Source organism: Mustela nivalis, assembly GCF_964662115.1.
Source record: "Mustela nivalis genome assembly, chromosome: 13".
NCBI lineage: Eukaryota > Metazoa > Chordata > Mammalia > Carnivora > Mustelidae > Mustela > Mustela nivalis.
Window position 1 is genome coordinate 80,111,848 of NC_139032.1, and position 25,208 is coordinate 80,137,055.

The 25,208-nt window shown below is 36.8% G+C and overlaps 1 protein-coding gene across 1 annotated transcript; it reads right to left on the reverse strand.

Moving 5' to 3' along the window:
- Window positions 1-87: 87 nt before the first annotated feature.
- Window positions 88-25,155, reverse strand: RAB14 (RAB14, member RAS oncogene family). The gene is made up of 8 exons (XM_082695314.1): window positions 24,832-25,155; window positions 15,128-15,186; window positions 13,762-13,815; window positions 12,380-12,557; window positions 8,521-8,587; window positions 3,751-3,838; window positions 3,398-3,428; window positions 88-2,404 (listed from the first exon to the last, which is right to left on the reverse strand). The coding sequence occupies exons 2-8, from the start codon at window positions 15,177-15,179 to the stop codon at window positions 2,227-2,229; spliced, it is 648 nt and encodes a 215-aa protein (XP_082551440.1). The 5' UTR covers window positions 15,180-15,186; window positions 24,832-25,155; the 3' UTR covers window positions 88-2,226.
- Window positions 25,156-25,208: the final 53 nt, after the last annotated feature.

The following is a 25,208-nucleotide window of genomic DNA, read 5'->3' on the forward strand; positions in this document are numbered from 1 at the left end:
AAACTGGCAACTTCTGCCAAATAATTGTTTGCCTGAAAAAAATATGAAATCCTATTGTAGTTCAGAAAATAATGCAAACCATTTTAATTTAATCTAGATACAGGTACTTTATTTACAAATATTTAGATTAATAGCATTTTGTTACATCAAATGAAGAGTACAGCAGTCTGAATAAATCCTGTCACAAAAACAATTAAGACCCACTGTAACTAACTTTGGGAATCAGGGTATTGCACCTAAACAAGCCGCAGTCTTTAGTTTGTGATTGCTACCTTATATCCCAATGGGTGGTTGGTTTGTTTTTTTGTAAATATATACACACACCAGCAGGTCATGGTCCCTGGGCGAGTCCCTTGTGAAGCAACAGGGTAAGCAAAATGGGTCACTGTAAGTCTTTAACAGAACGTACCAATCTACTCCAGGAATCTTGTTTTTTAAAAAGTTAAACAAAGACAAAAATAAAGATGAGTCCACAAATTAACCAAATCCTATTTTCTGCACATTCCAGTTTTGGCTTTTATTTAACATTGACTATACAATACTCCAGTACTACCACATGTTTACAACCCAGAAAGCTGTATTTTTTATTTTTTATTTTCACTTTAGTGTCTGTAAAGAGGGATTTAAAATGTGTATTTTAAACACAGCAGTTGAGCTGAATGATTTTATAGAATATAGTAAGGTTTACCACCTATCCTACTTCAAATAGCTTCAATTCTCCATCTGGACCATAAACTGAATCAGAAATCAATGGAAAGAAGTAAAGAACTTGGTAAAACATAAGTCTGTTGTCTAAAGAGATTGTTTCCCTTGCAATACAGTATTCTTTCAGTGGCCAAACCACCTAGTGCAAAGTAATAACTTACTTTGAATCAGCACAAACACTGAAACACCGTTAGAAACACTTTCCCTTTTACAAAACAACTTATGCCAACAGGACATAAAATAGCCCCTCATACTAAGAACACAAGGGTATCCTAAATTACTTCACTGTAGTGTTAAAAATGCACAATTTAAAATCCCTTAACAGCAGACCTGTGGTTCTGACTGTCCGGTACACAATCTCACCATTCCAAGAAGATAAAGGTATAAAAGCTTAAAATGTGCAATAATAAACCCAGCCTTTTTTCTTTTTCTATACAGTAAGGCAAGAAATGCAGCCTGTAATGCAAAATGTTTACAAAGAGAAAAGCAGGTTAGCACATTGTCGATTGCACAAGAACAGTTAAGAAAATCAGCAGGTAAGCCACAGTGCAAAGATGGAACAGAATCTGCTAGTGTTAATCCTCTCACGCTACAGGAGCTCTTTCCAGCATAATGTCCCCAAACGCTGCCAGCACCAGAGGGTGGAGCCAGTATTACTTGTGAACTGCAGTTGTGTATTTCCTTGTGTGAAATGGAAGGGAGTAACATGGTCACATATAGGTCATACTGTACAAACTGGTATTTTATACTGTTCCAATGCCAGTAATCAATTTATTTTCTTCATTAAAATAATATACACAGAATGTATTGTTAGTTCGGTTCCTTCAAATTTTATACATATTTACTTTCTGCTAAAGAGAAAAGGATAAAATGGCATAAAAAAAAGATAAAGCTATTAATTAAGCACAAGAGAAAAAATAAATGGATATTTTCCCTGTGCAAGGCTAAGACAGAAGCAAACCTCCACGAGAAAACTGCCACCCACGCAACAGGAAATTTATCCAACAAAAACAAAAGCAGTTATAGAACCCATTCTCTATCAGAAGTCATTTCACAGCAATAAACTTATTGGTTACAACAGACATACTTGAACAGTTAAAGATGGGGAGAAAGGCTTAAGATATCCTCAAATTAAACCATACAGTAAGACAAAGCCTTGCCCAAAAAAAAAAAAAAGGAAGGATAAAAATCATTTAAGTCCAGCATCAGTGCTCAGTTTAAATCATGTACTGGTGACATATCTATCACGAGGACAATCAAGGGGAAAAAAAAGTCTAGATTTACCATGCAGGAGAGATTTATTACTCTACTTGCCTTTTGATAACCTGATTACATCTAGTTGTTTTAGCAGTTTAGTATTGTGTTAAACTGTTTTTACAACAGAGTTGTTTTTTCTTTCTTTCTTTTTTTTTTTTTTTAATTAAACCCAGTAAGATGTACAGAAGACAATGAGGCAGTAAAAAGTACTGCTTCCAACAGACAGAGGTGAAAGGTCAAATGGGAGCGACGGCAAAGAGGTCACTAGCAGCCACAGCCTTCTCTCTGGGGTTGGGGTTCACTGGTTAGCCGGCCTCCCTGTGGGGCTGAAGGTTTGTGCTGTACACCAGACTCGGCAGCATTCAGATCCAGGCTTCCATCCTGAATGTTCTGATAGATTTTCTTGGCAGCCTCAAGGAAAGCATCTTCTACATTCTCTCCCCTAAGAGGCAATTGACAACTTTATTGGAGAATCACAGCTTTCTACAAAGGATAAGGCATTATACACTGACCTTTTGCTAACCTTTAGTCAACTGCCATGATGTCTTCAACTTAGCCACTGTCATCTAATAAAAGATTACCAAAAGACTGAGCTAAGAGAACAACATGGGGAAATATTTTCTGTGGAAAGCATATAAACAAGATACTAACAGCTATTTCTATAAACCCTATTTGGATAACTGAATGTGTTCTAATCATTAAAATGTCATATATTTATATATAAGGAAAAGTGAGGACAGGCCATTTTTGTAATAGCAAGAAGGTATTCCAAACAAGTGAGATTCCAGGATTTGTATGGTCTGATTAGCTAAGCATTAACTATATTTTTTAATTTTGTGACGGTGACATATTTGTGCTCGACCATGGTCTCACTTCAGTTCTCTTAGTACTAATGACATGGATGAAGCTAAACCAAAAGGGGCTAGCTTCTTACCCAGCAAGGAATTTCTGACTTAATAAATGAAGAACTCTGACTTAAGTCCTGGGGTTCGATAATGGACATGGAGTAACGATTAGAAAACATCAATTATGTTTCTGATTATTCTTAGACATTGTTTCCTTAAGCCATGCTTTGTAATTGAAGTACTAAATGCATAGAATACCCAAGCTTGAGTCCAAGATGCCAAATTCAACCTCCACTGTGAAAGTCAAGCACTTCTGGAATGCTAACACAGTTTCATTTATTAACCTGGTTTACCAGGGGAATAATCACAGTACAATCTTTTAGATAAAGTAGCAAAAACTATTATCTTTGAAATGTGAAACAGGAAGCAAAGGGATGCCTGCTTAACTGTCTTCCCACAATAAACATCACACATACATGTATTATTATATGTAAGCAAATACATTATACATTTTCGACATGTATGGTTCTACTTTGAGAAGTTTGAATGTAACAATGTAACTGAAAATGATTAATTTTAGTCATACTTACGTTTTTGCACTTGCTTCAAGGAACAATAAGCCTAAAAATTAAAATTCAGACTATAATTAAGACATTTCAAATGAACTCAAAAGGACACTTTCTCCAATAACATTTGAATTAGGGTTTCCTATCAGCTATCAGTACTCCTACCATAGTCTTTTATGAAACAGTATGTTAGGTTTGAGATGAGGGGAGTCTTAACATTTGTCATTAAATACTTGCACTACCCCCAAATTTTACTTCTTCATTCTTGAGATTTAAGTAGTTGGCATTAAAAGAAAAGTGTCAAATAGTCCGCAGTATCAAAATGCCACCCCTCCCATGAATGACCCCCAAAAAGCCATTAAAAGTCTTAAACCCACCATTTTCTTCAGCAAACTGTTTGGCTTCTTCATATGTAACATCTCTTTGTGCCTCCAAATCTGCTTTATTTCCTATGAGAATTATTACCTAATTTGTGACCAAAAGAAAGACATATTAATACAAAAGCAGCCATTTAAAATCAACCATGAAAATTCTGAAATCCAAAAATTTTGATAGAAAAAAACATATAGGCCTAAGAAGGAAACCAAGCACCAGCAATCATCCAGCACATAGATAAGGAGAATCACAAAATCAGTACTATTAGGAGGGAGGTCAGCAATTACCTAGGCCATGGGCTGACAAACTTTCTATATAGGCAAAGAGTATATATTTCACGTCTGTGGAGCTCAAATGGTCTCTTTGCACATACTTCTTAACATTTTCTTTTAAATAACCTTCTAAAAATGTAAAATCCATTCTTAGCTTGCAAGCCATTCAAAAACAATACAGCCCATGAGGAACACCCTGGTCTAAGCCAAAGGTTATGATTTATCTGAGTAAGATTACTAAAAGGTCCATGCACAAGCTCCAGGAAATCTGTGAATACACTGAAATTAAGCACAGAATGCTATAAACAAGAACATTTCGCTGGAAGAAAAGGCTCATGGTTTTCATCTGATTTTTGAGTGTCTCTGGGACCCTCAAAAAGTTAAACTACCAGTTCAACTCCTTCGGGCTACTGGTAAGAAAATTAGTGATCAAATCAGGCAATAGGACTTGTCAAAGGTCACTCAGGGAGTCAGTGGTTTAGAAGGACTTTAGAACCAAACTATGACCTTCAAACACTGTCTTTACACTAGCCCTGGAGAAGGACTAAGTTTGTAGCAACTGAAAACAAAGGTCTGCGTTCCATGGGGAACAGTGGTGGTGGGAGGAGGGGTGGGGGGACCCACATGCAAAACAAGTTCAAATCCAAGGCAAAATATCACATATACATACACCTACTCTGGAATCATTTATGTAAGTGAAGTTAGGCCAAAGTTAAAGGCAGCTCTACAAAGCTCTAAGAAAAAAGTTTGCAGCCTTAGGGAAATAGAGCTTTTTGAGCTTTATGGTGGTTTCTGGGGACTGCGGGTAGGGCATTATGGATAAACTGTCTCTGTCTACATATAAGCTTATCTGATACCAATTCATGATTCCCCCTCCTTTCCCTTCCCAACAGATGTGGTAATCCAGATGTTGATACTGTAGGAATGGATGGTTTCAACCAAAAGTGATTTCTACCATTAACTTTTCCTCATGTGAAACTGTAGCCCCTAACTCTCCTACTCCTTAAAAATGATGTCCAAAGAGCTGAAGAACCATTGTAATCTGAAATGTAAACCTTGAACAAGAACACTTAAGCAGCATAACAAACGTGAGCATTCTTCAATCAGTGAGGACAAAGGCCCAATGAGGAGGGAAAGGCACTTTCACATGAAGTCTGCTAGTCCTTTAAAGGATAAGGTAAGAACACATGAAAAAGGGCATCCGTTTTTTCTTTTTTCAAAGATTTTATTTATTTGACAGAGAGAGAGAAATCACAAGTAGCCAGAGAGGCAGGCAGAGAGAGAGAGAGGGGGGAGGAAGCAGGCTCCCTGCGGAGCAGAGAGCCCGACACGGGGCTCGATCCCAGGACCCTGGGATCATGACCTGAGCCGAAGGCAGAGGCTTTAACCCACTGAGCCACCCAGGCGCCCCCAATTTTGTTTTTTTAAATCAAGGCTGGTAAAATCACAATGACCTACTCCAGGGCCATTAGATGGCAGGTACTCAAAACAAATGTGAACTATACTTCAATAATAAATTCAAAAAGAAAACCAACAATACTGAACTGCATACTTTAAATGGGTAAATTATGTTAATTATCTCAATAAAGCAGTTTTTAAAAGATAATTTAAAAAATTTTTAGACATTTGCTGAATGGAAACACTGCCTTCTCTCCCAATTTCTTAAGAACTTCCAAGCTGTGCTTCCCGTCAGCCTGAAAGGAGACATAAAAGTGGCATGCTAACTAGACAGAGGTACAAAATACACCACCAACAAAATGGGAAAGTATGCAATTTCTACATAGAAACTGAAGGCAATGTTACAGAAATCGTAACATTCGAGCTGGATGTTAAGAGATTTTCTTCTGTAGGGGAGCAAATTTTGCCATCCCAAAATATTCTCTTTGGAATATTTATCTTAAGCTGGCTTATTTTTAAACAGAAGACACAAGTAAAGCTCTGAAAACCCAGAAGTTACCCTTTAAGAGACCTTTACATCTGTAAGAAAAATCTCCATTTGTAAGGGTGTTTCCCTCTCAGTATGAGGAAGAGGGGTGAACTCAATCTCCAGAAACTTGTAACAACTCTGTCAATTAATTTCTTAGACAAGCCAGAAGAATCTTGAAGGGTAAAGATCTTCCTCCCTAACACTTTCTTTTGAAGATCTGGTAAAATTTGAAGAGGCATAAATGAGGCAGGAAAGACATGGCTAATTTGTCATTATGCTCCTCTAAGGGCCTTCTACAATGAGTTTTGTTTGCTTCTTAACATTTTTTTTGAAATATCTATAGAATAGAGCTTTACTATATACCTTTCACTAAGCTTCCTTAATAGTAGCATCTTACAGACTCAAAACCAGAAAACTGACATTGGTGCAATCTATGTTCCTTAGTCAGATTTTACCAGTTTTACACACTCGTGTGTGTGTGTGTGTGTGTGTGTGTGGTTCTATGCAATCTTACTGCAGATATAGATTTATGTCACCACAATTAGTATACAGAACTGTTCCATCACTAGAAAGGAACTGCTTTGTGCCCTTTCTAGTTGAGGCACAGCACTCATATCCTTCACCCCCATTTGCTAACCTCTGGCAACAACACATCTGTTCTCTTCCACAATTCTGTCTTTTTGAGAATGTTTCATAAATGGAATCATACAGTACGTAATTTTTTGAGATTAACTTTTTTCACTCATGTGTAATGAGTGAAATGCCCCTGACATCCATCTAAATTGCTGTATGTATCAACAGTTCATTTCTTTCTGTAGCTGAGGAGTATTTTACAGTATGAATGTACCACTGACTGTTTAACAATTCACCTCCTAATGACCATCTGGGTTGTTTCCGATTTTTGTAGTTGAGGAGTATCTTACAGTACAAATGTACCAGATTGTTTTAACAATTCACCTCCTGATGATCATCTAGGTTTTTTCCAATTTTGGGCTATTGTAAATAAAGCTACTATGAATGTTCATCTATAGGTCTGTACATATACGTACAGTGGGTTTAAGGGGATAATGGATATGAAAGTTCCAGGCACAGTCCCTATCATAAATGGCAAACCACTCTGGGGCACCTGGTTGGCTCAGTCTGCTAAGTGGCTGGATCTGGATTTCGGCTCAGGTCATGATCTTGGGGTCATGGGAGAGACCCCGGAGTCAGGCTCCACACTCAGCTGGGAGCTTGCTTTAGGACTCTCTATCCCTCTCCCCCATCCCTGCTCAGGCTCTCTCTCTAAAATAAATAAATCTTTAAAAAAAAAAAAGGGCACATCATGTTAACTTTCAGTACAATTTATTGCCTTTCCCTGATAAAAGCCAATCTTACCACTGATTACCTACTTATTGAATCAGACCTCTGCTCAATGGTGGAGTACAAAGCTAAGTGAGACACAGGCCTTGCTCTGAAGAAGCACCTAAGTACCTTCCCTTGCTTGTTCCTGGAATGCCCCCTTAAGCATTTATTAAAACCTTACTCACCTCTACAGTCCCAATGCAAACATACCTTTCTCTGTAAAGCTGGTTTCTCCAGACGGCCCTGCTTATCCTGGGTACTTCCAGCAATGCACATACCAGCTGCTCTATTTCTACCTCATATCTCACTCTGCTTTTCAGCAGTTATTTGTATACACACAGCTATCCCCTTACTAAACTGTAACATTTTGTGGGCCAAGGACCACATTTATCTTTGAATACTATAAAGTCTAGCATGTTGGTTGGCCTTTAAAATCTCAATAAATTGGGGCACCTGGGTGGCTCAGTGGGTTAAGCTCAGGTCATGAATCCCAGGGTCCTGGGATTGAGCCCCACATCGGGCTCTCTGCTCAGCAGGGAGCCTGCTTCCCTCTCTCTCTCAGTCTAGTTGTGATCTCTGTCTGTCAAATAAATAAACTCATTAAAAAATAAATAAATAAAATCTCAATAAATATCTTCTCAGTCTGGCGAAGAAACTAATCTGTATTTTCATTTAGAAACAAATTTTTTAAATTTTCAATTTGAAAATATAGCACAATGGCTTTTTAATTTTTTTTTAATTTATTACAATATAGTTGAGATGTTTTTGTAAAAAGAAAAAAATTTTAAACTAATTTTTTTAAAGCATGCAGAACTCTTTGTTTTTAACTGAAATTTTACTGAGATAATTGTAAATACACAAGCAGTTGTTAAGAAATAACAGAGACCACTTATACTTTGCCCAGTTTCTTCCAACGGTAACATTTAATGAAATAAATGCAGATCCCTTTTAAACTGATTGTTTCAGATTTCATTGTCTTCACCTGACATGAGAACACCACCCCATTCATAACTTTTTTTTTTTAACCACAAACATGAACAAACACCACATGTAAGATGCAAAACCTGGGGTAATTAGTACTAAAAAAAAAAATGCTATCTTCTCAATTAATTTAAAAATACACTCTCATTCTTGGTACTCATATACAAAAATCCTACTAGCAAACCACTCTTCTTCTGGGGTTAGCATAGATCTTACATTTTCTATATAATAGATGTTATTCAACTTACAGTATTTGGATTGGTGAGATTCCTTGCATCTGTCAACCAGCTGCTTAAGTGATTATATGTACTTCTTCTGCAAAAATTAAAGTTTACATTTGTGACTTCCACATACAATTGTCATTTCAATTTTTTTTAAAAAGGAATTTCAAATAAATATTTATAATATTCCCTTTCATCAAAAACTGACTGTGGAATGTAAACCCACACTTTCCAGAAGTCTAGCCAAATCTATTATTTTAAATAAATAAATCAGTATCTAACAACTTTGCTAATTATATACAGAAGTAAACTGTTTACATTTAAAGGCACATTCATAAACAGTGGGCAAGGAAAAACACAGAAAATTAATGGAAACAATTCTGAATTAAGAATTTCTAATCTGAAGTAAAAACTAGGATTTTTAAAAATCACCCATATTTTCAATCACAAAATGGGAGAAATAATATCAAAATGTCTAGCGAATATGTTCAATGACAAACATATTTGCATCTGTCCGGTATTAGAAACCAAGATGTTCACACTACTATACACTGATATAAAACTCACCTTTCTTCCAAGAGAAAGTTAACTATGACAACATAAAAACCAGCTTTAAAATGGCACTTAATGTATTTGACTGGAAATCCAAGCCCCCAGATAACAAAATAAGTTTATTCTAACTTTTTATTCTTATTTACTAGTACCTAAATCATTCTGAGATTCAGACTGCCCTATTTCTCCAAGCAAGAGTTTAGAAACTCGTAGGCTCATTTGCACTAGCCAAATAGGCCCAAAGAGGACAAGCAAATCCAAATAATTTGTAATATTATATATAGTACATAGAATATAAGTATTTATCAGACTTTACCAAAGGGGTCAAATAAAATTTTGAAAGTTAAAAATGTTTGATTTATATACATTCACAAAACATTAATCCATCTTATTCATTTAACAGGTGAGAAAACAGAAGCTCGCAAAGATTTAAACGCATTTCAGAGCCAGGTCTTGAACTCTTTCTTTATGCACATAGTGTCCTCAAAGTGTTTCAAATTTAGTCTTGTGAATATATTCCATGAACTCCAGCTGCCAGTACCAATATAAAGTTGGATTTTCCAAACATTTAATCCTTTCCCAGTAGAGACTAAAAAGAAGTTGTACGGTTTTCTTTTCACTGTGCTAACTTATGTTACACACAAAACACCACCTAACCGTTTAAAAAAAAAAGGGGGTCAAATAAAAACATTTTCCCAATGTTTTAAAATTTTCTAGGTAAAATCTTCTAATACTCAAATATTTTTTAAAAGCACAAGTCTTATCATTTTACTGTTCCAAATCTGTAGTTACTGGCATACCTTGCTTTAACACAACAGATTTATCCTACTTTGTGCACAAAAACTTACACAGGACAAATCCCAAAACATTAATACTTGTTTTGATAAATTTTAAAATGTCAAAGCTGGCAGCAAGAATGAATTACAAACTGCCACCACTTTGGTAAACAGAAAAATCTATATATCCTTTTTAAGTATCAAGACCATATAAACTGTTATTATTTAGATATGCCCATAACTTCTGCTACTAATTTCTTAGGTAATTGTTATTTACTTAAAATTCACCATAATTTCAAATCTATTTAACTATAGCAGCATGCCAATACTCATTAATTAGTGGCAAGAGTGCTTAAAAGAAAAAGTAAAAAATATCCCTAACTTTGCCATGTAAAATGACTTATCAAACAACTGATAGAGCCAAACTGCCATGATAAGCTATGTTGTCAATTTAGGAAGTATCCTGTAACAATTACAGTTAATGCCAGGAATAAAGGTATTATTAAAGTAGAACTTTCAAGTTTTTAAAATGTGAAGAAGAATAGAAAAAAAAAGAAAAAAAATCAATGTTATGGATACAACATCAGTGTCACTATGAAATATTAATAAAGCACCTGTCTAAAGTATGCAGTACTTTTTTTTCAGTAAAATTTTATTGGGATATAATGAATTTACCACAAAGCTCATCCTTTTAAAGTATACAATGTAGTGGTTTTTGGTACATATACCAAAGTTGTGCAGTGATCACTCGTATCTAATTCTAGAACATTTTTATCAACCCCAAAAGAAACACTGCACCCATCAGCACTCAATCTCCACACCACAGCAATCCACTTTCTGTCTCTGAATTGGCCTATTCTGGCTATTTCATATAAATGCAGTCATACAACATGTGGCTTCCTTCACTTAGCAAAATGTCTTCAAGATTCATCCACTGTATAGCATGTATCAGAGAGTCTTTCCTTTTAATGGTCAGATTATACTTCACTGTATGAGTATACCCATTTGTTTATCTATCCCTTAGTTAATGGACATTTGGGGTGCTCCCACCAGAAGTACTTTTGAAGATTCAGAGAGACACAACTTTTACCAGAAGTATTTACTACGCTTAAAAGGTTATGTTTAAAAGCAAACCATACACATGTATCAAATCATCACCCTGGACCTTAAACTTACACAATCTTATATGTCAACTGTATCATCAGTAAACATGGAGGGGGGGGACACAAGCACACTTGCACAAAGCAAAACAAACTACAACACTTTAGACGGTTACACTCTTAAAGACACATCACCACATTTAAATTTATCAGCAATGGAGTTTTTAATTATGCAAAGTCTTCAGGAATGCATCCCTTATTAGGATGTTCTGCACAGAAGGCCAGGTCTTTAATAATCTTCCCACAAAACTATTTACAAGAAATCATGTGACCAGTTGCTTGCCTATTCAGAAGAGCATTAAGGCTATTTTGCTCTGTTTTGCTGTGAGATTAACCAATTCTGGAACTCAATGAACTTCAAGCACTATAATTATAATCTGCCACTGTCTTCATTCTAAGTCCACATTTCCCAAAGTGTGTTAATAAAATAAGCTTAAGAAACACTAAACTGAGTTAAAGAATTTCATTAATGCAGAACTTCTCAGGATGCTAATGTTAATGTACACTGTATCATGACTCTTCAAGAGAAAACAGTATAAACCATTTCTCAAAAGGAAATATGCTTGAAAGTCCCTTTGGTCCTACTCACCCATCCCTACCTCACCCAAAAAAGCAAGACAAGAGGCACACTGCTTTAAGCTGGCATTTGCATTAATATGAAAGGTGATCCAGTTCATTTTCCAGCTTAGCACAGTTTAATGAAGTGGCACAATTTTCCCTGTTTTCTGAAGCCAAATATTTACGGTCCAGTTTTTTTACTTTTTATCAAGTGCTTTCAGTTTCCCAAAATAGCCAAGCTGAAATAAATTTAATGCTGCTGCATGAAGTACTATAAACCATTTTAATTCATTTTAGAACAAAAAAGAATTTAAGTAAATGAACAAATACCTCAAACACCTTCAGATGCAAGCATAAGAACTTTTTATAATCTACCATGTTACATTAGCAAAACTACTTAATTCCTTCCCTGACCTTATTCTGAAAAGGTGTCAACTTTAACACCAGAGACTGAATAGAGTTAACTCCTCAAGACTTGTTTGCTTTCTACTGAAGTGAAAAGAACAAACTTTGGTATAAAATATTATTTCACCTCATATAATCGAACTGATGCTGCTTTTCAGAATAGTATTCTTCTATTAGCTCCACCAGCATCTCCTAAAGCTTTTCTTCAGTCATATTCACTTTCAGAAAAGGAAATCAACATGTTACATCAAGTCTTACACAACAGTGTAGAGAAATAACCGTAAGATCCAAATAAGCTCATTTAAAATCACACAATCACAAACTAAGAATGTCTAAATCAATAAACACACACACACACACACATACACCCCAAACCACAGTGCCTAAAGCAGATTTTTCTCAAGTATGAAGTTTGGAAAAGTATTAATCTCTTACCTAGTGATATCATACACCATAAGTGCTCCCGCAGCTCCTCTGTAGTAGCTTCGTGTAACAGCCCTAAACCTCTCCTGTCCTGCTGTATCCCAAATCTGCAGTTTGATTTTTTGGCCACTAACTTCAATTATTCTTGTACCAAATTCAACACCAATTGTGTGAGGACAATCAGCCATAACTGTTAGAGAGAAAAAAGAAATATAATAATCTAACTTCCAGAAAGCTTCAGATTAAGACCAGCAGGGAGAAGAGCCACTGGATTATTAAATAACATATTAATGCTTGTAGGCTGTATGTGGACGAAGCTAGCACTGAAAAAATATTAGCAAAAACACAGAAGTCGAATCTGACTGCACTAGAACAGGGGTCAGCACACTTCTGTAAAGGACCAAATAATTAATAGTTAAGTTTTATAGCCAAAACCACAACTACTGAACTCTACTGCTGAAGCACAAAAGCAGCCAAAGACTCTAAGTAAAATGAACATAGTTGTATTGTAATAAAACTTTATTTACAAAAACAGGCAGTAACTGGATTTGACCCACACGCTATTATTTACTGATCCCTGGACTAAAAGAATCTGCTAATTCAAGATTTTTAGTAAGTTCTTCGTAACACCAACATTATGCTATTTAACATATAACAAAACAATCAATGGCTTTAAGACTTTAGAAGTTGTCAAATTTTTCTCCTGAAAAATATTATCAGTATCTCAAAGAAAAACACATTTAATATATACCTAAAATTACATACTGGCAAGTTACATAATTCCAATCCAACAGGACAAGTTTATTAGTACTTTCCTTATAATTAGGCCATTGAAAACCTAAACCTATTATTCTGTGGTACAAGAATACACAGACTGTTGGAGATGTCATAAAATTTACATTAAGAAAAAAAAAAGCCATAAAATTAGTTTCAACTATATTTAGCCTATTAGTTACATAAAATAACATGGTCTCCTCCCCTAAGACAGAGTTATACTTCAAATATTAATCAACCAGTCTTGATATAAAAAGAATTTCATTTAAATATTTCCAATCTATTATTATTTAGTTAGTAAGTGATATATGCAGCAAATTTCCAAAATGGAGAGTCAGAGAAAATATTATTTAAATTTGACATTATAATTTTTAAAAAATTTCTACCACCAAAAAAACCTAAATAAGTAACCCAAATTATATATGGTATATAAATTAACACTCTATACATGCAGGTGTATTTCATTTTATATGCTTCTATTTAAAAAAAATTCCCTAAAGACAAAAATGTATATATGCAGAAAAGTTATTATCAAATGCATGGAGCGTAATGAAAATGACACTTTTTAAAAGGTAGGAAAGTGAGTATAAATTTATTACTTAACCTTATTGTGAACTTACATTTTTTTTCTGTAAATTGATGAAGTAAGCAAGATTTTCCTACTCCCATATCTCCTGTTTAAAAAGAAAGAAAAGTTTCAATTGGCAATTACATTTCTCAATTTTATACTCATAATTAAATGTAATGATTGCTATACCCCCTACTATATCACATCACAAATTTCTGGGACACTTGAAAAGATGAGTTCGAAAAATCCTACATGTCACTTTTCACTGTGATGTACAAACTGATTATTCCCAATCTTCAGCAGTGACAGAATTAAATTATAAATTATGTTAGCAAGTAACTATCAGCTGGGAAGTGCTTTTTAACAAAGAAACTGTTGTTAAGAGAAGCATTTTTTACTTTGAACTGTTTCAAAGTTTTATATTGTTTTTTCCCCCTTAATTCATGCATAAAAGCAAAAGACATAAGGACACAACAAACAGGGCAGCATGTAACAAGCAAAAATAGTAAGTTTTGGAAGTCTGATTGACTAGATCCCATCTATCTCTTCTTATATTCTTATATTCCCTGTATTTCTTATAGCCTGGGTGGCTCAGTGGGTTAATCCTCTGCCTCAGGTCATGATCTCAGGGTCCTGGGATCAGCCCCGCACCAGGCTCTCTGCTCAGCAGGGAGCCTGCTTCCCTCTCTCTCTCTCTCTCTCTCTGCCTGCCTCTCTGCCTACTTGCGATCTCTGTCTGTCAAATAAATAAAATCTTAAAAAAAAAAAATTCCACAAAAGATAAGCATGTGCATTATATGAAATCTGTAACAGACGTTATCTCTAACTGTACTACATAGGCATTTAACCCTTCATGAAGGAAGTATTGAGCCCACCATGACATCAAACTGTTCTAATATGAAGAATTAACTGAAAAGTATGTGTACTTCCAACGAAACTCTTACAACTACACCTGGGTAAACAATCTTATCTTTTAATTTGAGCAACATCTTGAAACTTAGCAGAAAAACCACCAGTATTATATTTTATGTATATTACACAACTACTCTGACTCAATGTTCTCTATCAATTTTTGGAATCCAGGTGGCTCCAAGGGTTTTCATGGTATTTTTGAAAAGTTATCAGTGCTCCTAGGAAATTAGTACCACTTCCAGGACTAACAAGCTTTCAGGCAGCCCTCAAGAACAATCAATATCACTTCAAAAAGTACCCATCAGTGTACTACAGAAGTATCCAGGGCTACAATACAAAAAGTACATCGCTACCACAAAAATAAAGGAGCTTTAATTTTGCAGTTAAAAAAATAACAACAACAAAAAACACTCACTCTTCTGGAGTGGTATGTTAAGCATTAGTATATAAATATTTTGTATATTAACTTTCTTTGTAGAGCAAGAGCATAAATTAAATAAACTTACCAATAATAATATATTTAAAGATGTAAGAGTAGTTGTATGGTGCAGTTGCCATGGTGGCACTAAAAACAAAGAAAACTGTGTTACTTCAGAAGGATATACACAAGTTCTCCAGTTGGTCACTGCCAGTTTTTAAAAGATATATAAAATACAGCATACTGATTATAAACAAAATGTTGATTACAATAAGCCAGAGTAAAATTGCATTTTCCAAACTGACCAAATGCACAAATTCTCCTGGATGAACATGAACATTCTCGTGTGTTATCCATAGAAATATCAGAAACCATTATATCAGAACAATTCCATTATTTCTCTTTAGGGAATATCCAGTAAGAAAAGTTACTATGGAAAATTTCAAACAATTAAATCTTTATATATTTGAGTTAAATATCATTATAAAGTCTTCCTCCTTTGAAGTCCCCACTCCTGTTAACTGATCCAGTAAATTACTGATGGCCAACTTGTTCAGAACTCTGATTTTACAAAAGAATGTTATAAAAAGTAACCACTAACTTACAAACACATAAAACTCTTAAGAGTTATAAAAAGTAACTTTTTTACTCCACTTTAAATCATGGTTAGCACAACATCCAAAAAAAGACCAGTCCAACTATTTCCAAACCAAATTACAGTCAGAATTAGATAAAAAACCACATGAAACTGTTGTTCCTACTGACTTTTTAAAAAGTCAATTATTTGCAATTTCAATTAGGTTCAACCTAATACAGGATCTGAAGATTAACAATGTATCAAATGCCTACTATATACTATTCTAAAAGCTAAAATAATGGCATAAAATACTACTTATGGTTGTCAAATCTGCAAGTTTATATATTAGACAATATTTAGAAAGATCCCAGCCTATTCTTTGCCCTCAGGTATACTTAACCTAAATAATTCTTATTTCTAATTTTAACAACTTAAAAAAAAAACAAAACCTCTCCAATTTATTCAAATGAATGCCGTGAATGTGTCAGACACTGTGTTAGGTGCTAGAGAAACAAGAGGTAAAATGTAGTAATGGTAGTAACTTCAAGTAACATTTATTCTAGTCAAACCAGCTTTCAGTTTAAGGAAAAGATAAAAATTATGCATGTGCACATGCCCACACACAAAGATTTGACCCCATTTTTTTAAAAAATTGGTTTTCAATTTTTAAAATAGGATTTTTACTGTTATGGGCAATTGTCACATTATACAAGCCAGATATGGTAACGATGGCGGAAATTTTTTTTCTAAGACAAAATTACCATATAATAAAATTTAACCTATAGAAAAAGTATGTATTTAAAATAAGTGAATTCTTGTTATCAGGGAAAAGAAAGTTGTTCACACAATATAGTCTTAACTTAACATAATATAGTCACTTAACTGTAAGGATTACATTTAACCGAAGTGGATACCCTACTACCCATTCCAGCTTGAAATGTTCTAGCACTTTGATAATCCATCTTCATCATCACTGAAAACTCCCTTAACCAGTTCGTTCAAGAAGGGAGTTTTTCTAGTTAACTGATTTTGAACAACGTAATAACTTGTTTCCCTTTTTGCAGACACTGGGGACTCAAAGCTTATTAAGAATAAACGTGGTCCTGAGGCTAAAATTGGTGTAGACTATTCACCAAATCTCTAAACCAGATCCTAAACACAAGGAAAAGAATAATCTTTCACAATAAAAATATTTTTTTCATTCTTCCTGCATTCTTCCAGAATCCTGTAATTAATTTTTAGCTCCTTTTTTAAAAATTCTTCCTGCATTCTTCCAGAACCCTGTAATTAATTTTTAGCTCCTTTTTTAAGCTCATCTTTTCCCACTCAAACTTGGGGAAAAGTAATCGTTTATTCACCTTGAAATTACTGTTGCTTTCATGCTCTTCCCCTTTGACTTTCCCATTCCTCTCTCTCTTCTTACTCAAAGTTGTAGCTATATACACTTTGCTCCCTTCCATTTTATTGTTAAAACCAAAACCACGGAGCACCTGGGTGGCTTAGTTGGGTTAAATGTCTGCTTTGGTTCAGGTCCTGATCCCAGGGTCCTAGGATGGAAACCCACCTCAGGCTCTCTGCTCAGTAGGGAGCTTGCTTCTCCCTCTTCCTTTGCGCCTCCCCCTTACTCGTGCTCACTCTATCTTGCTCTTTCTCTCTAAAATAAAATCTTCAAAAAAAAAACAAAAACAAAAAAAAAAAACCAAGGCCTCTACAACCCTAATTTCTCACTGAAATGCTCTAAAGGCTAATCATGAAATTAAAAGCCAATTCCAGTTGTATTAATTTGTGTACTTGCTAATTATGACACAGCATTCATTAAATATCTACAAGATGACTAATTTTAAAACATTTTTTTAAATTACCAAGCATTAATTAGCATAAACTATTCCCAAATAAAAGAGAATGATCACTTTCACAGAATAAATACAGTGCCCTGTCTTCACCTCACCACACAATTTTCTGGTTCAAGTTTCTTAAAAATGAACCCTAAAAGCAAAGTTAAAAAAGAAAGCTACTGGGATGCCTAGGTGGCTCAATTGGTTAAGCATCTGCCTTCCGCTCAGGTCATGATCCCAGAGTCTGTGGGATCAAGCCCTGAGTCCCAGGTCTGGCTTCTTGCTCAGCAGGGAACCTGCTTCTCCCTCTCCCCTCCCCCCTTCTCATGCGTGTGCCTGCTCACTCTCTAATAAATACAATCTTTAAATTTAAAAAAAAAAAAAAAAAAAGGAAAGCTACTCAAACTTAATTTCAGTAGACAATGAAGGCAGAAGCGTCCAGCACTGTAGGCACTAACACAACAGGCCCTCCCTCTCTTATATAAGCTTAGATACAAGCTAGGTTTAAATATACTCCCAGACTTTATCGGTTACATTCACTCAAAATTAGGTATTTGCAGTAAAACTATATTCAAGTGGCCCATTTTATTTTTTTTTAAAGATTCTGTTTATTTGAGAGACAGAATGAGAGAGAGAAAGAGAGGGAGCATGAGAGGGGGTAGAGTTAGAGGGAGAAGCAGACTCCATTGAGCAAGGAGCCTGATGCGGGACTCAGTCCTAGGATTCCAGGATCATGACCCGAGGCGAAGGCAATCGCTTAACCAACTGAGCCACATAAGCGTCCCTCAAGTTGCCCCTTTTAAATATTAACTAGGCTTAATATTGTTCTAAAAAAGAATTTCTCAACATCATTTCTTGAACATGAATGAAACACACTACTGTTGAAGTAAAGAATGTACTTTTTAACTAGCTTTGGAAGGGGAAAAAAGTTTGCCCACTATTACTTAAGGATGCTTCTGCTTTAATCAAAAGTAAAAAAGGGGTGAACAGGGGCAAAAACCATTGGTATAGTTCAAACACTCTGAAAACATGAGTCCATTCTAACAGTACCATCTCCACTAATTAAAAAACCTTAATAATATTCTGTAACTTGTGCACAACTGCTGGTGTGATTAAAATGTATTCTCCATGTGTTACAAAAGCATGAGAATAAAATTCATAGGCAGCTAAGATTCAATGCCTCTGATTTCCTTATGAGTACCACTTTCAGACAGTAAGCTTCGTTAAATACAAGATGAACAACCTGTAAACTAGTAACAAACAATTGTTACAGTTACCATTTATTGGGCACTTAATATTCTCCAAGCAATGTACTAATAAACACTTCACATGCAATTTCAATTAATTCTTACTACTACAGCCTTATAAAACAGTGAGTATAATCCTCATTTTACAGATGAAGACTCAACAGGTAAGTAACCATGCCCAGGTCACAGAGCTAAGTGGTCAAGTCTATAATGGACCTAAGACATTTTTAACTACAGAGAATCCCTCTTATCCACTATACCATCCAGCCTCCCCCATAATTATAAGATGCACCATGAAGTCCTTTCATGGTACTTAGGGACACAAACCTTTCTCAGTTCACTCACCTTGTTCTAATTTAATACTCTAAGTAGTATTAAAAAAATTATATTCAGGTGATATGTTGTAATCAGGATTTACAGATATGGATAATTAATTACATTAATCCAAATTATATCTACTTACAAAAAAGTTTTTGAAGGTAACACTTGTTGAGAGTAAACCATGAGCTGATCAGCACTACTTTTCCCTACATACAATTCTTACTTAATTCTCACAACTCTGCAGAGTTATTATCATTAAGTCCATGTAAAAAACTGAAGAAACAGGGGCACCTGGGTGGTTCAGTTGGTTAAGCATTTGCTTTCGGCTCAGGTCATGATCCTAGGATCCTGGGATCAAACCCCACACTGGGCTTCCTGCTCAGTGGGGAGCCTGCTTCTCCCTCTGCTACTCCCTCTGCTTGGTTCTCCCACTTGTTCTCTCTTGAATGAATGAATGAATGAATGAATAAATAAATAAATAAATAAATCTTTTTAAAAGCCCCCAAAAAACCTGAAGAAATTGAGGTTTGGAGAAATTAACTAATTTGGCCTGTGTTACAAAATAGTAAATGGCAGAGCTGGAACTTGAACCCAGGTCCGATTCCAAAGAACATGATTTTCTCTATCTAAGGTAGCTTATTAAAGGCATATATATGTAGAATGACACACACACACGTGGACCGATAGGACCAAAAAATCAAAATCGAAGGAAAATGGAGAATAATTACACTAAATATTTACAATTATAGTTTTACATGTGCATGTGTAAAACTTAGCTCTAAACTTTCTGGCTGTCAAGAGAAATGATTACTAAATGCACACTGAACACTCATGATTGTTGTGTGTCCCCTTTAAATATTAACTATGCCTAATACTGCCTTAACAAAGGATTTTTCGAGATTAGCATTAACTCTTGAACACAAGAAACACACCACCATCGAGGTTAGGAATAAATTTAAAAATGGGGTATGCTACTATATACAACTCTGCAGTGTGTTTTACACTGAACAAAATGATGGACCTATTTGCAGACCCATACACAGAGCTCTACATGGTTACTAAATGCACATTAAATACTAATCACTGTTGCCCCAAAAATAAAATTGCATGGTCTCCACACAGTTAAACAGATACAGACATATAAATGACTGGATTTGAAATGTGCAGACAGAGGTGAAGGCTAAAGAACTTTCATACAATCTGCTTATGAACTGCCACATTTTTAGGAGGTAAACAATGTATTTTAAAATCTTAAAGATAATCCAAATCACCCTCTGATGAAAAAGTAGCCCACAGATACAAAATCTTCAATCCATAACGTTATAGGTCCAAGTGGATCTAATACAGCATTTTTACAAACAAAACAAAACAAAAAACCCACAAAAAAAACAAAAAACAAAAACTGGAAAACAATCAATCTACAATCTAACAGGGAAATGACTGAAGAAATTGAGGTTTCAATACTAATAACTGAAATGATCAGCACTACTTTTCCCTACATACAATTCTTACTTAATTCTCACAACTCTGCAGAATTACTATCACTAAGTCCATATAAAAACTGAAGAAACAGGGGCATCTGAGTGGTTATTATTATGATGAAATAATATGCATTTAGTTCAAAACCATTTAGATATAGATGTATTAACCTGAAAATATATCCATGATTTTAAGTGAAAAAAAAGTTGACAGAATTTTATGCAATAGCTTCTCTCATTTTTAATTACACACACACACACACATACACCCAGTCTCTCTCTCAATCTTGTATATAGATAATATGGAAGGAGACACACCAAACTGTGAAAAATGAATACATGGACTGTGAGCAGAAAAAGGATAGGAAGGAATTATTAACTTTCTTTATAACACTGCACTAACAGGATAAGCATATACTATATTCACTGCTAATTTTCTAAAGTAGTCAAAGTAGAGAAAATAACTTAAATTTTTTTAAGATTTTATTTATTTATTTGACAGAGAGAGATCACAAGCAGGCAGAGAGGCAGGCAGAGAGAGAGGAGGAAGCAGGCTCCCCACTGAGCAAAGAGCCTGATGTGGGGCTCGATCCCAGGACCCTGAGATCATGACCTGAGCTGAAGGCAGTGGCTTAACCCACTGAGCCACCCAGGTGCCCCGAGAAAATAACTTAAAAATTTTTAAAGCATTTTTATATATAATTCTAATACAAAACAAATTTAAGAAAAACAAAAACAAGCAGTGCCTGGGGGGCTCAGTCAGTTAAGCAGTCCGCTCTGGATTTTGGCTCAGGTTATCTCAGGGTCTTGGGATCGAGCCCTGAGTGGGGCTCCACACTCAACAGGGAATCTGCTTGAGAATTCTCTCCCTCTGGCCCTTCCCCATCTCTCATTTGTGCACGCTCTCTACAATAAATAAATCTCAAAGAAAAAAAGAATTAAAAAAAAATCCAAAAAACTCCCATTCATAATACTTTCAACATAACTTCCACATTTACAATAACAGGGAACAACATATGAAGTTAATCATATGATCAGCCTCAAAAAAAAACACACACAAAAAAACCCAAAAAACAAAAAAGAAACCACTCCAATAATTGACAGTATTTTTTCCTTTTCTTTTAGAGCTTGGCTTTTTACTGTGTTAACTTATGCACTATGTCTGACTAATCCTTTCACAACTGTTTTACAGCTATTTTATTCTTCTCCTTAGGACATATGACATTTCCATGTAATTTTTACATAACTTATTCAAGACAACACAAGACAAAAACAACCCACAAAATATTCCAGGTGATTTAAAATCTGATCTTCACTGTTAAAATTAGTAAGCTTGGTTTTTTGTTTTTGTTACATGTAAGACATTTTGTAATAAACATCAGAATCAAGATAGACTGCTCTTGCGATTCCAATACAAAAATATTTGTTGAGCGCGATTCCAATACAAAAATATTTGTTGAGCATTTACTGAGCGCAAACTCTTGGGTTAGGCTTTCACAATATAGTAATGATCAAAAATAATAATAAAAAAACACATTATTCCTGTCTTCATGAAACTTAAGAACAGAAAGAGTTTAAACAAAGATTTGCTTACAAACTCTCTAACGTGGATTGCTACTTGATTTGTCAGTCAGTGGACACAAAACTTTATTAGTTATTCTAATAATCTAATCTAATCTGAATGAATGGTCAATTTCCTCAACAGTAATGCAACCTCTGAAAATAACCCATCCATTTCTGACACCCACTTCTAAAAAACTCACTTTTGACAAGACATTCAATGTCACACTTTTACATAAATTAATGTAAGAAAAAGAACTGGATTCCTTACTATGTTAAGAAAATCACAAAATTTCCTTGTTATGATGACTGTGCTATGAAAAAGTAGTACTCCAATACTTCACCTCTGTTCATAGAATGAAAGTACTTAAAGGAAAAAAAACAGAACCCTGTACTTACTCCTAGAGTTGAAAGGTTAGTAATATCAAAAATTTTCCTGATGAAGTATCATGTCTGAAATTTGCTTTAAAATAATTTGGTGGAAAGGGTTAAGGTGTATATTGATGAACAAGACTGATCACTGTTGATACTGGCTGATGAGTATATGAAGCCTCATTCTACCACTCTATTTTGTATATGTTTAAAACTATCTAGAACATAAAATGTTTTAAAAGTACCCTATCTTCCATACCTCTATTTGTACCCTGCTGTCTCCAACCATGTCTGTTACTTTTAACCACACAAAACTGTTTCAAGCTTTAAAAGAAAGAAACAAACATCTCTCAGTAGTCCTATTTTAACATATTTGCCTTAATCAAAAGTTTACTCCAACAGTACAAAATCTTAATAAGATTATGCAAAGATATTTAATACTGATAAAGATTAGCTTTAAAACACTCCTAACTCTGTTGCACAGTTGAAGTATGCCACAATAAAGTTTAACATGAAATATAAAAAGCAAAAACTTTTTAAAATGTAGCTTTAATTTCAAGGAATTTTTTAGGTTATTAGAATCTAAAAGGGTCTTCCATCTTTACAACAATTAACATTTATTTATTGAGTGCCTAATACATGCCACCTATTTTATAAACAATCTTTAATAGTAAAAACTCATTTTACAGGTAAGAAAACCAACTCAGAGACTTGAGATATCCGCAGTCATACACTACCAAGGGAAAAAAGACTAAGGCCCAGGTCTAACTGTCCAACTCTCTGAAGCCATGCTCCTCTTTGTTCAACAAAAATTAAACATTCACTACATGCCTGGCACTGTTACAGACAATGGGGTACTTAACTAAATGCCAAGCAACGTGCTAAGGGTTTTTTAATCCCATTTAATCTTCAAAACAATTCTAAAATGTAGGTACAATTATTCCCTGTATAGATAAGGACACCGACTAAGTAACTTGCTTTAAGGTCATTCAAACTAGAAAGTGGCAGTATTGGAGCAGGAACCCTCCAGAACTCTTAACTACACATGACTTAAGGCATGAACAAATAAAAGGGCCCAAGCAGAACTCTGAAGACAAATTTCGGAAAGTGCTGGGGGAAGAGGGAATGGGAGCTAGATATCTGCAGGGTCAAGTCTGTGTTCAATTACCACATATAAGAAAAGACATTCGTGACAGTAAACTTTGCAAGGGTTCAAGTGGGCTCTAACACTTTTGTGGGACCACCAGAAAAGCACTTGCCTTCTGGGAACCCCCGTTTCTTCTTCCAATGGGAAATGAAAATCTTGCCACCTCTCCTCTGGGGCTGGGAGAATGAGGACCGGCAGTGGAGCAGCTGACACTACAGACTTTGAGTTACAAAGGAGTCGTCAGTTGTCATCCCACGGCAACACAGGGAAAGAGGAATTAAGCTGTAAGTAGAGTTTAAGTGGTCACGCCTGGGACACTGGCCTAACTTGAGTGCAGCCGAGAAACACGAGGCAAGTGTGCGAGAGGCCGGCGTGTCCGGACCATCATTAGCCAGTCACATCGCAACTTCCAGCCTCAGTTTCCTCACTTGTAAAGTGCAGGTGACTTGACTTACCACCAAGGGCTAGGCTTAGCAGGAAGCACCGCGGTGAGCACAGCCAAATCCGCGCCTGGCTCACGGCAAGGCGCAACCCATCAAAACAAACGCCTGCTTTGCCTTTTTCCCTTAAATTCTAGAAATGCCAAAAAAAAAAAAAAAAAAAAAACTTTCCGTCTTCTTCACTGCTTCTCCATGCTACCTAAGCTCGACGCCTTATAGGATGTCACAGGCCTCGCAGGGCCTCACCCAAAGCAGAACCTCGCCAGCACGGACCCTTTCGCCAGCCCAAGTCCACAGTCTACCCACAGCGACAAGGACACCGGAGCTCCTCCAAGATGCCGGCGAGGCAGCGAGGGGCTGTCTTTTGTACTCCGGGCAGACGCGGCCTACGGGACGGGGAGTGCCACGTCTGGGCTCGTGGGCTGCGGGGCGCCGTGCCTCGCGTGGATAAATACCGCGGGGGTGGTCTGCAGCCGCCAGAACGGCAGGGACGAGAGGGGCCTGCGGAAGGTGTCTGTCAGCCCAGCCCGGCCGAGGAGGCGGGGAAGGCGAGGCAGAACACACCCTTCCCCGCACGCCCCGGAGCTCTCCGCTGGGCGAACGCAGCGCGGGGACACCCCCGCCCCCGCACGGGAGTCCCGTCAGGCCCGGCGCCGCGGCGCCCACCGCCGACCCGCGGCTCGCCGCGGCCTGGCAGGGCCTGTCCTGCGGCGCCACCCGCCCGCCGCCCAGCTCGCCGTCGTCCGCACGCCGGCCCCCGGAGAGCCGGACGAGGAGGCCTCGGCCGGACGGACACTGCGGAGGGCCCGGCTTACCTGGGGGGTTGCTGGTGGCTGGGCAGCTTTCCGGGCGGGAGGGGGGCGTCAGGACGAGGAAGAGGAGTGCAGGCGCAGCGGGAGAAGGGCGGGGGCGGTCGGCCGAGGCCCCGGCAGGTAGCGGGCTGGCGGAGGAGGTGCAGACGCACTGGCGGTAGTAGCGGTGGCAGCAGCGACTGCTCCTGCGGCTCCCTCAGGATCTTCCTCGGGCAGGTCCAAGATGGCGGCGCTCCCTGCACAGGGTTTCCTGTCACCCTCGCAATGGGCCGGACCACAAAAGAAGCGAGGGGGGAGGAGAATGCGCGCGCAGCTGGCGGAGCCCGGAAGAGGGTGGCCGGGCCCCGGCCCGCTAGTCACGCCCCTTCCTCAGCCCTTCC